The sequence below is a fragment of the Carex rostrata genome, chromosome 1 (assembly GCF_964058835.1).
Source record: "Carex rostrata chromosome 1, lpCarRost1.2, whole genome shotgun sequence".
NCBI classification, from domain to species: Eukaryota; Viridiplantae; Streptophyta; class Magnoliopsida; order Poales; family Cyperaceae; genus Carex; species Carex rostrata.
In genome coordinates, this window is record NC_135918.1 from 6036449 (window position 1) to 6051452 (window position 15004).

Here is a 15004-nt window from a genome sequence, read left to right on the forward strand (position 1 = left end):
AATTAAGAGATTTTTTTAAGTAAAATCAAGTCATCTAACTATTTAAAATTAAATTTTATCATTTAAATTCAAAACATGTAGCTCCTACACAGAAGGTATTTCACTCGACTAACAAGTGACAAAATGAAATGTGAAATTGAGTAAACTGTACATCAAATCTTTTCATTTTACAATCATATTTTTTTTATATATTTGAATCGAATGATTTTTTTTTTATTCCACTGGAAGATGAAGCTACTTTATGAAAAAAATGGAGGTGGAATCAAAGGTGCTCCTCATATTGCAAAATGTACTCTATTTCATTTTACTAATACACGATTAAATATAATAAAAAACTTTTAACTTTTTATTTCTAATTTTACTCCAGTCGAACATCATTTCGGAAAATTAAAGAAGAAAGAAGGAACTAATTTCAACTAATATCGGGAGTTTGTAATAAAGTACAAAACTACAAATATCATTCGTCATTGTCAAATCGAACTAGACAGCAAGCATTTGTTTCTTAACCACCTAATTAAATAAAGCACGTGGCGGGACCGCGGGAGCATCTGCATCTCTCATCACCCGTGTCCCCGTGGGTTAGTCGAATTCGCAACCTCTGAGATATCTCAAATTTTGAGTGTTTTCTGGGAAATATCAACTGTTCAAATAGGTTTTGCACGAATCTCAAGCATAAATAATACTGGCCCCGTGCTATCCCCGAACCACGCAAAAGTTGAGATATCTCAGGGGATATGCACTCGTGTTACTCCTCTCCAAGCCCAGATCCGCTGGTAGATCTGATGGTAGCACCGCAGCAGCGTACTGTTCTTTCCTTTACTGTCCGATTAAATATAAACGGTTTGTGATAAAAAAAGACAAACTCACAATCAAACGCTATCTTCGGCCGTTGGTGACGATCGGACGGCTAAGTATCGTTAGGGACGTGCCTTAACCTTTATTGACAGGCGTCAGCAAATGCGGCTATCGTCTCCACCGGCCAAAAGCCAGATTATTCACCTGCACCTGGTTCATAATATACACCTCTGCTAACTACCTTTTCTAGATCTTTTCAGTTATTTTTTGTTTAATATTAGCAATATTCAGAGAAGTTCACGTAACAAAATAAGAGACATGTCTATCTAACATAAAAGGTACTTTCGGTGGGGGGTGCAGATGTGTTGGTGCTGATTCCCTTGGAACAAACTTGTGTTTCGACAGCAAATCTATATTATTTGTGCTCTGGGGCCTACTTTTAAGTGACTTTCTATACAGAGTGCCCTAAAGAGTTTGGTACAGAGAATTCTAGCTTATTAGGTTATTCTCTGGTTTTCTAAAGGAAGCCAATCTCTTGCCGACTTCTTTCTCTCTTTTTTTCCTTCTCTTTCTCTTTATTTGTTCGCGTCTCCGTCCTTCGAGTTCTTCGTCGGTCCATTAGATCTTTACCTGTCTTGGTTTATGAGGTAATTTTTGTATTGACTGCTTAAAAGTTCTATCTTTTTTTTGCATTTATTTAGCTTTACATCTTTGTAGGGTTTTACTATTCGATTTGTTGATTTTAGACAACCCAGAGGTATAATCTGTGTGTATTATTGATATTTCCGTCCTATATTATTAGATCAAGCTTAGTTGTTAAATGTATCATCACCTTTCGGATTAGGTTTATTAATGTTCATATAGGTGTATGACCGGTCAGATGAATTTTTCTATTGGAACTTCGTTTCTTGCAATGTTAATTTCTATTTACATGCTCGAAAGAGTTGGATGAACAGATCAGGCAGATCTCTTGCTTTGAATCTTTTAGAAGTTAAATATTGTTTATATTTTTTTTGTTAATGCGAGTATTTATTTAAAGTTTTATTAGTTCGACTTGCAAATGCTATTTCACCTTACATCAATATTTTGATTTCTTTCCTTGCAGCTCGAAGGAGAAGCCCACTCTTGGGTAAGATCTTTTCCTTGCACCTTCACTCTTATTTGTCTAGGTTATATACTTGCTAAGGAAAATATCAAGTCTGTTTAAATCTTCTAAATTAAAGTCTTGCTCAACTCAGAACCAAGCTAACATCCTTATCCAATTATCTAAGCCAACTTGTCCATGTTGAAGGAAAGATTACCACTTTCTGTCTATTTTATTAAGTTCATTTAATTGTTAAAAGTGAAGATTCCTTTGGAATGTTGTCAATTTGAAGCTTGTAATAAAATTACTTGAAGATTCTTTTGGTATATATCTTCTGCTATTGTTTTAGTCTCTGTGGAAACCACCACTATTTGCTTTTGTCTTATGTGGGAACCACCACAGAGGATTTCTGACGTTAGTATCAGATGAATTTCTATATCCATGTGAATTGAGTTTGAGAAATATTTTTTTGTCCATTATAATTTCAGAGGCCAGCGGATTAAGACCCGCAAACGGAATATAGCAGCGCCTTTGGACCCTGCTGCATTTGCTGATGCAGTGGTCCAGATCTATCTGGATAATGCTGGTGATCTGGTATGGTTATAAGTTTTCTATATTGTGTTGTTTTGCCTTCTATTATGTATGTTCTTCTGACTTTATTTCTGAATTTCATTCTAATTTATAATTTGTTTCTTGTAGGAACTTATTGCAAAAAGCATTGAATCTTCAGATCTCAACTTCTCTCGTTACGGCGACACCTTTTTTGAGGTTCCTATCATTTGACGATTTTCCCTTGATTTTTCATTAGGACTTGTGAAATATATTGATTTCTTTTAATACAACTTTTTTTTTTTTTGTTGAAAACTTCCAGGTTGTCTTCACAGGTGGCCGTGCTCAACCAGGCACTGTAAAATCGGATGAAGGAGAGAAGCACCCTTACGCAATCATAGATTGTGAACCCAAACGCGAGGCTATCCTACCTTCTGTGCTTTACATACAGAAAACCCTACGCAGACGCCCTTTTCTAATAAAGAATCTTGAAAATGTTATTCGCAGGTATAATAAAGAACATCAATTGAACATTAAGCTTAGAGTTGCTTTGCATTTGTATTTCATTTATTAAAAAGTGGTTGTCAACTAATTAATTATTATTATATACTCAGTTACATTTATATGCACAGATATAAAGTTTGAAGTGCTTTCAAGCAGTATTTCTCCTTTTGTTTTACTGTTTATTTGGATTATTTCAGGTATACCATCAGTCTGCAAGCTATTAACATGTGATAGATTATCATTGACAACCGTGACAATCAACCAAAATACCAAATGGTTACCAAATAAAATTACACAGAGCTTCTTTACAGTCTAGATTGGTTGTATATTAAATTTTGTGCTATGTGACAATCAACCAAATTGTTATCAAATCAGAAAAGCTCAAGCCACAGTTGTCAAATAAATGTTGTTGCCAATATTTCTCTTTCATGCTAATATTTAGATACTTGTTCCTTTCAAATTTTATTAACTGAGTTTAATGAAAATTATTGTCAGGGGTAGCAACTTACATGTCAGTAGATATTTAAGTTCTGAGAGTAAATTTTCTCTTACTTTTGCATTGATTCTATGTTTTGTTCAACTTTGAATATTGTATAGCTCATTATTGCCTTGTGGAAGGACAGGTTTCTCCAGTCACTCGAGCTTTTTGAGGAGAATGAGCGAAAAAAGATGGCAATCTTCACTGCCCTCACATTCTCTCAGAAGCTGGCGCTTACGCCCGAGACCGTGTTCCAGCCACTGCTCAAGGACAGCCTTGTTGCCAAAGGGATAGTGCTCAACTTCATTACTGACTTCTTCAAGGAATACCTGAGGGATAACTCTCTCGACGACCTCATTTCGCTTCTTAAGAAGGGGAAGATTGAGGATAATCTGCTTGACTTCTTCCCCACTGCCAAGCGCACTCCTGAGGCCTTCTCAGAGCATTTCACGTAAGTGTTTGTATGAGTTTCTTGATATTTTCGGAATTTGCAGTTCCCTGTATGTGGGATAATTGATAAGTTCTCTTGCCTGCTTATTACTTAGTGTAATTTCAGTTGTAAAATATAATTGCTGTGGTTATCAGTTACTTTCACTTTAATTAGCATAGTATAGGTGGGTGGTTTCCTGTTTATGTGATCCTGTGGTAGTGTTGTGTGTTAGGGCAGTTGAGCTCTGCATTTACTCTTTTTTTTTTTTTTGAAATGTATGCTGTGCGACATTCTCTTGATGGGCGATGAAAATGAGTTGTCGAGGCCAACTTTTTTTTTTTCGTAATGAAGCACTCTTAGCGAAGTATATTGTCTTTTTGATGCATGGTATTTAAGGAGGAATGGCCATAGATTTTGAGGCGACAGAGGAATAAAGGCATCTGCAGTTTGAATAACATATTATTTATTTGTGGTTTATTCAGGAAGGAAGGTCTGGCTTCAGTGGTGGAGTACAACATGAAGAAAATGTTTGAGGTGAAGCTGAAGGAGATAAAGTTGACACTGACCACACTGATTGCAGAGGAGACGGATGTGGATGAAGTGATAGATGCTGTGAAGCAGCAGGTAAAGGAGGCAAAGTTCCCCGACATTGAGGTTGTGCGCATGCTTTGGGATGTCCTCATGGATGCTGTCCAGTGGTCTGGTAAGAACCAGCAGCAGAATTCCAATGCCGCCCTTCGTCAGGTAGGAGTTCCTTTGTGATTTGATTATGGGACTTACATTTAGCAATTGAACCATGCTTTGGCATGGATTATAGTTTGGTAAGCAGGGAGTTCCTTTGTGATTTGATTATGGGACTTACATTTAGCAATTGAACCATGCTTTGGCATGGATTATAGTTTGGTAAGCAGGGCAAGATCGATCCAGTTTAGTTTTGGTTCCTATAATCAGGTTTTAGTTGCAGTTTTGAAGACAACTGCGTCTTTATTCGTAAATATGCAAAATTTGAGCAAAATTTTTGTGATACATTCTCTTGTTCTGTCTTGTTTGCATTGTTCTCCGTCTTTTTATACAGTTTAGCTACTATCCATTCATTTTATTGAGTTCTAAATTTGTATAATAAGTGAGAAGTTGCAGGCTTTGATTTGGCCGGACCCTATATGGCCGTATGGAGTTGAGAAATTGCAATCAGTGTCCAAACCAGTGGGTCAGGTTGACCTGTTGGTTGAGAATTAAAGTGTGGATTTGCATTTGACAATGGTTTAGTTTTTTAAAATGCATCTAATGATCTAATTTGTAGTATCTCGATTATATAAATAACTAAAGTAAAGCATAGTTCAGTTGGGTTGGACCTGTATGCTTTTTGGGTCGGACGTGATGTGACCATCTCCCTCAACCCACATTAACAACAACAACCAAGCCTTTAGTACCAAACAAGTTGTTTCAACCCACAATAACCCACAGTTATTTTTATTCTGGTCGGTTCAAGGTCTCCCTTTCTAAAATCAAGGGAATTATTTGACTGGCTTGATTGATTTGGGACATTGGGCTTGTGTCACAGCTTTCTTCATGGACAATTAGCATGCAACTTATATGTGACTTCAATTTCTTTTCATCTCTATTATCAGGTGAAAGCATGGGCAAAATTGTTGAACGCATTCTGCACTAGTGGGAAGCTGGAGCTGGAATTGATATACAAGGTTCAAGTCCAGTGTTACGAGGATGCCAAATTGATGAAGCTTTTCCCTGAAATTGTCAGGTCTCTTTATGATCTTGATGTTCTTGCTGAAGACACCATCCTCCTGTGGTTCCGCAAAGGTTCCAATCCCAAGGGCAGGTATGCATTTTTTAGTATATTATTTATTTATTGTAATTATTGTAGGCAAGGTTCTGGGATATATGCTCTGTTAGTTACTGCATATAAATTGCTGTTTCTGGGATATATACTCTGTGAAATGATTAGTTATTTTCTGCTTATTTGCATATAAATTGCTGTTTTTGGGACATTTTTACATTTCAATTTAATTGCTGGGTTACCTATTGTACCTGATGCAGTTCTATAAATTGCAACTATCTGGTTATTTTTGATGGTGTAATTTAAAACTTTAGCATAGTGAAAATTTTGTTTTGAAATGATAAACTGGTAGAACTAGTGATTACTTCTAATGATTTGGTAAATGTGTAGGCAATCCTTTGTGAAGGCACTGGAACCATTTGTGAATTGGCTTGAGGAAGCAGAAGAGGAAGAATGATGAATGTGTTGCTGTATCGAATTATGGATTTAATGAACTAGTGGTATTATGTTTTTCTCTCTATTATATGGAGATCTGTAGCATTATGATACGTGGTTAATGTTGTCAGGATTTGTTAATTTCTGCGCTACTTTGTGGGGAAGGATTAAGATTGGTTATGAAAAAACAAATTATATGACCTTAATATTTACCTTATTGGTAGAGCACCCGTTTGTGGAAGTCTGTGTTTTTATCTCAAATTCTGTATGACCTTAGTAGTACGTTATTGGTAGAGCATCGTTTTGTGTAAGTCTGTTTTTTTTTTTTGGTCTCAAATTCTGTTCTAGCTTCAGTGTACTTGTTGATCTCGGTAAACTTGATGTTGAGAGGAAAAAAATGGACATTTAGATTCGATTAACAATGAACTAAAAAATTGTATAGACTATAATGCAAATGTAAATGAAGATTTGTATATTAAAATCCAAGGTTACAATACGGATAGAGAAATTGAGAACTGCAACAGATGTGGAAATAGCTTTGTTAGCGGGTGCTGGCAAATTGAATATGCAGTCTGCACAAATTTAGAAAGAACTTTTGCTAAGAAAAGGTTGAGTTTAGAATTTTAAGAACGTTATGAAACCTTAAGTAACTTGTCGCACAGAATTTGCTGGTCTGTACTAAGTAATTATCAAAATAAATTCGTCCCCGTCTTCCTCTTTATGCGACACAACAAAGAGAAAAGAATCTCTCAAACTTGTTTGCTCTCGCTCTATATTCGCAAAATTATCAAAGCAAAAAAAGAAAAACGATGTTGCACTGGTTCGGTCAATTGATATGTATTTGAAGTTAGAAATGAAAGCACTCGTTTGATTTGTTTATGGCAGTTCTATGTTTCCATTTCTTCGTTGTTTCCTTGTTTTTGCCCTAGAATGTTTTGTTGCTGTCTTTTTTATTTTTTTTATTTTTTATTGAAAAGCTAATAGAAGCTATCAGTAAGGGAAAAAAAAACATCTTATAATTGTTATACCCAAAGGTCGAAAGTTCGATTCCCTCTCACAAATTTGTAGCTTCTACGAAGATTTTAAAAAGAAAAAAAAAAAGGGGGAAAAGAAAACTAAAAAACAACATAAACAACACAGCTAACAACTAATCAGCAATTTTGAAGCCATAATATAGCTTCCTTCAAAGCCCGATCAGCAGTTCTTCGTGGATCCACTATGCACCCGTCAAATATCTTGCTATTTCGTTCCCTCCACAGAATCCAACAAGTTGCTTTGTCTTTTGAAAACTTGGTAGTAGCTACCAAGATTTTTAAGGGGGAATCGAACTCTTGATCTTTGGATATAACAAGTCTAGGACATTTTTCTAGCCAATTGTGCTACCTCTCCTTTCCTCAAGTTGCTTTGTCATCTAGGCTCTTTATCTAACCGGGTATTACAACAAATAGTTAAACAAACAAATAAAGCGCACAAATTGAACGTTGTGTTACGTACGTAGTAGTGTATTTAAGTATTTTGCACTTTTATCCGGATCAAAATTTAAAACTTTTTTTTTCCAACACAGTACTGTAGCGAAATTATAACATCGTTGTAGAGCTACTGTACCATGGTGATCCAAAATTAATACTAATAAAATTTTGTCTTTGTTTAGTCAAATATGTCCTGTGTTGTTCATCTGTCTCAAATTTCAGTAAAACATCAGTAACGCAGATTACGCAGTAAAATTTTCCAATTTCGGGCTCCACACGGTGTTGAGTAATGTTCTGCAAATCAAGTTTGATTTCGTAAGCAATTGATTCGTTCGAGTTTGACTTGAATGCAACTCAGTATATATATTATTTATGTTAGATTCAATTTGGAACATTAACATAATATTAGTAACTAAATACTTATTACCCCAGAAAATAATTGTCAGTCGTGTTGCGTTATTCAAATAATCTAAAAGTAGATTCGAAGTTAATAATCGGAGCTCGAGTTCGGGTCGAGCGAATTTGACTTCATCTAATTTTCTATATGAGTGCGAGTGCGGATCGGTTTATTAAAAAACGAAATCAAGTTAGTGTGAAGATTAGTCCATTCGAGTTCAACTTGTGCAGAGTCTCATTGTTAAAAATAATGTTTTAAAATATGAGTTTGTTCATACATACATAATGTCATTGTATATCGCATATGCGATATGCGGCTGCAGATGCAGATGCAAATTTTAATTAAGACTTATATATTCGGATTTTAAAAGGAACTACTGCGGGCCCTAAATATTTTGGAATATGTCCAAAGAATTTATCATATTAATTTTTTGAAAATTGGATGAGAATAATATTCTAAAATCCCGATTTCTTGAAAGTCACAAATAATAAAAAATGATTTTCTGGCGTGCTGTCTCTAACAATCACAACTTATATGATAATCGCATCAGCCACCAACTTGGGAGCCAAAGCTCAATTAAGTTCTGGACTGATATCTGGCTCGGAGACTGTTCCCTGGCCATTACTTATCCTTTCCTCTTTGAATTGTGTAGTAATCCAAATATCTTACTACCAGATGTCATTGCGTCTAAAGGTCAATGTGTACATTTTATCTGAACCCTTACTGGGGTAGTGAAATATGAATGGCAAGAGGTTTTACATATTCTTACTACCTTTGATACACATGAGTCTCGAGACAGAATTAAATGGCTGTTGGAATCACATGGGAAGTTCTCTGTTAAATCCTTATATCTTTTTCTTAGTTTTGGGGGTATCCAAGAATTACATACACTGGAATGGTGGCAATTACCAATACCACCAAAAATTAAAGTTTTTATGTGGTTGCTTAGCAAAAACCGAATATTGACTAAAGATAACCTCGCTATCAAAGGGTGGCTGGGCAATCACAAATGCCAATTCTGTCTTGAGGAAGAGACGGTGGATCATCTCTTCCTTACTTGTAGTACAGTAAAACAGGTTCTGTTCTGGTTAGGCAACACTCCCAACTTTTTGCCTGATTGGCATGTTTTTCAGGATGTTCTTGATTTTGGATTTGCTTTACCATCAACACATAAAACATACTTTCTTATTACACTTAGTGCATTTGCTTGGACAATTTGGAACTCTCGAAATAAAATGTGTTTTCAACATACCCCTCTTGAATCTGTTCGTTCTCTGGTTACTCATATAGTTCATTTGGTTGTTTTATGGACAGGGTCCCTGACTATAGAAGACCAGCATGCCAGAGATGCTTGGCTGCCTGTTGATCTGGATGACATCCCTTTGCAAGAGTGGAACCCTGCAATTGCTGGCCAAATTGTTGACCTTGACAGTGATGCTGACAACAATGCTTACACACAGAGCTGATCCTTATGTTTTCTAAATCTTAGTTACTTTTTGATATATTCTGTCTTGCTGGAGTCTGCTTTATTTTGGTTGAACTTTTTTATTTTGGGCACTTTGATTTGGACGAATATATAGGCTGTAAGTTAACTTGGTTTTTATATGAAACAGGCTCTATGCCTTATTTCCAAAAAAAATAAAAAATGATTTTCATAAAATAAAATTCATGATAAAATACTACATAAAAAATCATAAATTTTTATATTTTGAAATTCCAAAAACTAAAGAGACATTTTGAAGTTTTGAAGACATTTTTTAGTGTACAAAATGGGGTAACCGTAATAGAAACCCTAATTAACTCAAGTCTCCGATATGCATCCACATATAGTACTATGTGTCTGCATCGACGGTGCCGCATGTAGTATTATGCGTCCGTATAACCGCATATTCAAGTTCGTATATATGTGACTGCATAACATTTTGAACACAATAGCAAACTGCATAAACTTATGCGATCATATTTAAAAATACCGATCCAAAACAAAGTTTCACAAGGAAAAAGAATCAGTCATGGCGTTGTGTTTATATATTTACAATTTTTTTTTATGTAGTGCCCATATGATAAAGTAAAATAAAAGAAATATATGACTTGTACATTTCACGAAATAAAAAAAAGCAATGTCATTATCTTTAATTCGTACAAGCTCGTACGTTCTTTTGTGATTAGCCATAGGAGATTAGAGCGTATTCCAGAAATGAGTATGTAAAGAGAGGAAACAGAACAAAAAAAAAAGGTAAAAGTTCCCTTATATATTTTTATTTGAAGGTTACAAAATTTGAATAATCTATATATAAAGATCATCTTCTTTCTCCTCTAATATAGTTTGCAATTTAATAAGCAATTAACGGGGATTATCCTTTTAGAATGGAATCAACTATTGGGGCTCTTCCCCTATCACTCTTTAAATCCAAATCAGCCAGATAGAGTTTACTGGAGATGGACTTCTACGGGGTCTTTTACTGTTAACTCTCTTTATAAATGATTATCATGTAGGGGTATTCCTAATAATATTTTTAATAATCTCTGGAAAGCAAAGATTCCTCTTAAGATCAAAGTTTTTGTTTGGTTGCTTCGGCAGGATAAAATTCTTACTAAATACAATTTACTAACTAGAGGTTGGCAAGGCAATATAGATTGTGTATTTTGTGGTGCCCCGGAGACTGTAGATCATCTATTTGTTACTTGTCCTTTTATTTCTACTTTGTGGTTTTGGATTGGTAATCATAATAATTTTGTTTATAATTGCACGCATGTATCTAATCTATGGAATTTTGAGTATTGGATACCATTAAAGGATGCATTATTGGTTGAATTGATTAGGGTAGCTACTTTGTGGATTGTTTGGTTAACTAGAAATAAAATTTGTTTCCAAAATACCCAAGTACCATCTATTAGTTATGTGACATCTTCTATTATTGCTATGACATCATATTGGTGTAAAGCGCGTTTAGATAATTCTTATTTCAAGTTATCATTAATTTTGCCTTTTGATGTTTCTTCTTTGCCTCAGATAAGTACTATGATAGTTCTACCAGATCCGGACTCACAGGACAGATCCAGTCCTCGATTGGATTCAGACGTGGACATTTCTCTTGGTTTCGAAGGATCGTCCCTTCTGAGTGATATTAGTGATATTAGTGACATTTAGTGGATTTTCTTGTGATTTTTTGCTCTTATGTTAATTTTGTATCTTATGGCCTTTTATGTTCTTATGTTTTGTGTTTTGTGGATGGTAGTTCCTAGTGGTTGAGGTTCTACTAGTTGGGTCTATATTCGGTGCTTTGCACTAATTTTGTATGAACTTTGTAGTTTCGCAATGAAACTGGTGGAATATTTCCACTTTTACCAAAAAAAAAAAAAATATTCCGAAGTAAATATAAATTAGTCAGGTTGGATTATCTCTCCTCTTGCAAGCAACTCGATCACAAGTGAACAAAATTTTCTTAATTTTTAGACTATCTGAAAAGATACATCCAACCATCTTATATAGGCTGTGAGGTTCAAAATAAAAGGAAATACAAATAAATACCTAAATAGATACACCCAGCCAACTCATTTAAGGTTGTGTGGGTTCAGAATAAAAGAAAATACAAATAACCGTCTAAATAGATAAAATAGGAAATGCATCCCTTCATCTGTTTTGGGCTAAAAAAATATTATTCTAGTGGGTAAATTAAATATCGAATGAAACAGATTTTTTTTTTTGAGAAAACACGAATTTTATTTCCTGAATTGTTTTTATTTTTTTACTCAAAGCCCCGCATCTCCCCTCTTTATGTGCCCTTTTCTTTTAGAGCACGCTCATGGACCATGGGCCTAAATTCAATTGTCAGAAATAACGAATAACGAATCGATTGTTGGGCCGAAATTGACCTTCTTTCCACTTCTGTCGCCGGGATCAGACGCACAACTGGAGTTACTGGACAAGTATCCTCTACAATGCTTTATTTAGCTTTGAGATTCGTGCCAAGTTAAAAAGAACGGTCCAGATCAAGTAATTGTAAAAGATTCCCTATTACTAAACCGGAGAGGATCTGAATTCCGCATAACTCCGGGTCGAACCTTGTATTTTTTGCTCATTTTTTCTTTCTTCTCGCTGAGACTTTAGATTTTGAACGGTCAGAACGGAGGACTACGAAGGTTAAAAAATGGCCTTGCGAAGGAGCGTGGGGAAACTGGGAAACGATCTACCCTCGTTTATTTCTCGGAGCGCTTCGTCTCTCCTCCATTCCCATGCCACTAGCTTTGGTAAATATAATCTCTTTTCCTTTTCCCCTTTCGTTTGGGTGAAGTACGGTGGTTTATGTATGTTCTTCGTGTTTTTAGCTATTTGAAGAAATTTTAGTCTCAGATATATGAAATTGTCAGTCCACGGTTCTATTCTTTGAACATATTCTCTAGATTGATTTTGTTTGAAGTGTTTCACAAGAATAAGCTGAGATTGACCTCATTCGTTTTTTTATGTGATTTTTTTTTTCTCATCAAGGCTTAAGTACCATATAAGAATAAAACAAATAATGCAATTATGCAGATAATGGAAATATAAAGTTGCATGTTTGTCGTCGTCTTATAGGATATAAAGAAGTGAGAGAAGAAGAGAAGAGCAAGCTGGTGGGTAATGTTTTCAGCAATGTCGCATCGAGTTATGATATCATGAATGATTTAATGAGTGCTGGGTTGCATAGGTTGTGGAAGGATCGGTCAGTCTCCTATTACTTTTTTCATTTTTCAATTTTGCATTTTTGGGTCGTTATTTTCTTTTGTTTATTTAAGTACTTAAATATATCAGGTTGGTTTCAAAATTGAATCCCTTTCCTGGAATGAAGCATCTTGATGTGGCCGGCGGAACTGGTATGCTCATGCTATTGTTCCACTTTGTTGAAGGTATACTAGTAATATTGTTTCTTTGTATATAACTTGTATAATATTTATTCAGGTGACGTGGCATTTCGGGTTCTGGATAGCATCAAGAGTGTGAGCCGAAGAGCCATTGAAGGCACTCTACCGGAAGTGGAAGAAGAAACACAGATCTATATATGTGACATTAACCCGAAAATGCTATCTGTTGGCAAGAAGCGTGCTGCTGATAGAGGTAACAACTATAACTTCCACCTGCTTTCTAACATAATTTGGTCTACATGTCTGCTCATTAATTCTAATTTTTCATATGTTAAGGATTGGGAGAGGAGAGGTGCCTCAATTGGGTTGAAGGAGATGCTGAGAAATTAAGTTTTGAGGATGATTCTATGGATGGTTACACGATTGCTTTTGGAATTCGAAATGTGACCCACATTGAGAAAGTTCTTTCTGAGTCTTACAGGTGGGCAATTAAATCAATCAGATCATTTCACAATACACTAAATCAGATCATTTTTTGTTTCTTAAGTATGCAATGAGTGCACTTATTTGCACATGCTGGCGACACCAAATTGTTAAAGGGAAGTTAAATTCAGAAACATGAACTGAATATGAACTTTCATTTTAATTGAATCAAACTATTCACTGTGAGAATGTGATTTTTTTTGTTATAATGTAGATTTTAGTTTAATTGGATTAATAGATACAGCTCTCAACTTCTCAAGAAGTGGGGGTCATCGTTGTTCACTGAACTGGTAGATCAACAGAAACCCCAACCCAATTTATATTTGCTTGTAAACATCTCAAGCCATAGGGCTAAAATATAAGAAATGTTATGCATTATTTCCAATAGGGTAAATTTTATTGAGTGGTTATCTGCAAGGAACTTTTATATTTGTATCTGGATGTTCTACTGCTGATTGTCTTAAAATGATGTGTATTTCAGGGTATTAAAGCGGGGTGGTAGGTTCCTATGCTTGGAGTTGAGCCATGTGGATACACCTATTTTCAAAGAACTGTAAGTTCATTATTAATTCTACGCAATATGCCATGATTCAAGTTAATTTGCCGTTCTTGATAAAACCGGGGTTGATGAACTAAGTGGATGCATGTTTTGTCGATGGGGACTATTAATGAAATAATATTTTGCTCTTATTTTCAAAATGCAGAGAGATTAGGGAGATACTTCGACAGTAGTCATTATTAACTAATTTTTTTTCGCCATGATGTGTCTCTGATCCTTTGTTTCTTTTTGTTTGCAGTTATGATTATTATTCATTTTCGGTAATTCCAGCTATGGGGGAGTTAGTAGCTGGGGACAGGGAATCATACCAGTACTTGGTTGAGAGTATTCGTCGGTTTCCTAGTCAGGTAATTTTGTTGAAAACTTCCAACATCATCTAGTAGAGATCAAAGAGAAGAAAAGGTGTTATGTTGTGGATTTTGAAAATTTTGCTTGTGCTTAGCTCTGACATCTGTTCCGATTGTAGGAGAAATTTGCTCGAATGATTGGTGATGCTGGTTTTCAGAAAGTAGAGTATGAAAATCTCGTAGGCGGAGTGGTTGCTATACACTCTGGACTGAAGTTGTAGGAAATCTAAGGACGGGTTTTTTTTATGAAAAGTGCATGGCATAATGGTTGTTGTTTTATTATTTATTTTTTGCTAAAATAATATGTTATAGGTACTAAGTTTGCCCCTGGCATCATTTTGGGGAATCATTACTTTTTTCATGGTCTGTATTATCAAGTTTTCTGTTTATCTTAACGAAATTTTGCAGTTTTCCCCTTTGTAGAAGTGACAATGTAAAAACTTTGATCTTTCTAAATAATTAAAAGAAGTATATTAATCTTTTTTTTTTGTTTTTTTGGTTTCAAGCTTTTTAGTTTGTTGTTTTATTAATTATAACTTTAATTGAAATCATGAGTTCGAAATTCGAATGAGAAAAATATTTCGTTATAATAATAAGAATATTAAATAGTTGGATGGCTTGAGCTCCAATTTTTACTAAAAAAAAAATTCAATTGAAGCCATCGTCAATTTCCATGCTATTTGAAGTAGCATTTTCTTGCCGATTCGAGATAAATTTGATCAACCCTCGAATCTTTTGTGTGCCGCGGTGCGTCCAGGCTCATCGTGTCGCAAATCACTGACATGAGGATTACCGCATGGCGCATAGTGTAGTTTGGCTGCGATCACGTTATTTCCC

General features: G+C 35.1%; 3 protein-coding genes and 1 long non-coding RNA gene across 5 annotated transcripts; 3 read left to right on the top strand and 1 right to left on the bottom strand.

The window, feature by feature from the left end:
• The first annotated feature begins 1103 nt into the window (after window positions 1–1103).
• LOC144554322 (uncharacterized) lies at window positions 1104–6273 on the top strand. Its single transcript, XM_078302655.1, has 9 exons — window positions 1104–1442; window positions 1901–1924; window positions 2368–2473; window positions 2579–2647; window positions 2751–2935; window positions 3556–3861; window positions 4323–4584; window positions 5469–5677; window positions 6026–6273. The coding sequence occupies exons 1-9, from the start codon at window positions 1438–1440 to the stop codon at window positions 6090–6092; spliced, it is 1233 nt and encodes a 410-aa protein (XP_078158781.1). The 5' UTR covers window positions 1104–1437; the 3' UTR covers window positions 6093–6273.
• LOC144554333 (uncharacterized) lies at window positions 6144–6577 on the bottom strand. The gene is made up of 2 exons (XR_013511604.1): window positions 6343–6577; window positions 6144–6271 (listed from the first exon to the last, which is right to left on the bottom strand). It is a non-coding gene; the product is annotated as an uncharacterized LOC144554333 (long non-coding RNA).
• A 1893-nt stretch (window positions 6578–8470) lies between these two features.
• Window positions 8471–9402, top strand: LOC144551653 (uncharacterized). Its single transcript, XM_078299752.1, has 2 exons — window positions 8471–8664; window positions 8799–9402. The coding sequence occupies exons 1-2, from the start codon at window positions 8471–8473 to the stop codon at window positions 9400–9402; spliced, it is 798 nt and encodes a 265-aa protein (XP_078155878.1).
• A 2595-nt stretch (window positions 9403–11997) lies between these two features.
• LOC144554263 (S-adenosyl-L-methionine-dependent methyltransferases superfamily protein) lies at window positions 11998–14650 on the top strand. Of its 2 annotated transcripts, none has more exons than XM_078302596.1 (8): window positions 11998–12187; window positions 12513–12639; window positions 12729–12790; window positions 12876–13031; window positions 13115–13259; window positions 13743–13814; window positions 14059–14167; window positions 14287–14650. In XM_078302596.1, the coding sequence occupies exons 1-8, from the start codon at window positions 12088–12090 to the stop codon at window positions 14386–14388; spliced, it is 873 nt and encodes a 290-aa protein (XP_078158722.1). In that variant the 5' UTR covers window positions 11998–12087; the 3' UTR covers window positions 14389–14650. The 2 variants fall into 2 exon arrangements, with proteins under 2 accessions (XP_078158722.1, XP_078158715.1); XM_078302589.1 differs by having other exon boundaries at window positions 12021–12187; window positions 12471–12639.
• Window positions 14651–15004: the final 354 nt, after the last annotated feature.

Coding starts and splice junctions, on each gene's coding strand:
- LOC144554322 (XM_078302655.1), top strand. Junction 2,936..3,555: donor CTTGAAAATGTTATTCGCAG/GTATAATAAAGA, acceptor GTGGAAGGACAG/GTTTCTCCAGTCACTCGAGC. Junction 5,678..6,025: donor GGTTCCAATCCCAAGGGCAG/GTATGCATTTTT, acceptor GTAAATGTGTAG/GCAATCCTTTGTGAAGGCAC.
- LOC144551653 (XM_078299752.1), top strand. CDS start 8,471: ATGATAATCGCATCAGCCACCAACTTGGGAGCCAAAGCTCAATTAAGT. Junction 8,665..8,798: donor TTATCTGAACCCTTACTGGG/GTAGTGAAATAT, acceptor TCTTTTTCTTAG/TTTTGGGGGTATCCAAGAAT.
- LOC144554263 (XM_078302589.1), top strand. CDS start 12,088: ATGGCCTTGCGAAGGAGCGTGGGGAAACTGGGAAACGATCTACCCTCG. Junction 12,640..12,728: donor CATAGGTTGTGGAAGGATCG/GTCAGTCTCCTA, acceptor TAAATATATCAG/GTTGGTTTCAAAATTGAATC. Junction 14,168..14,286: donor TTCGTCGGTTTCCTAGTCAG/GTAATTTTGTTG, acceptor TTCCGATTGTAG/GAGAAATTTGCTCGAATGAT.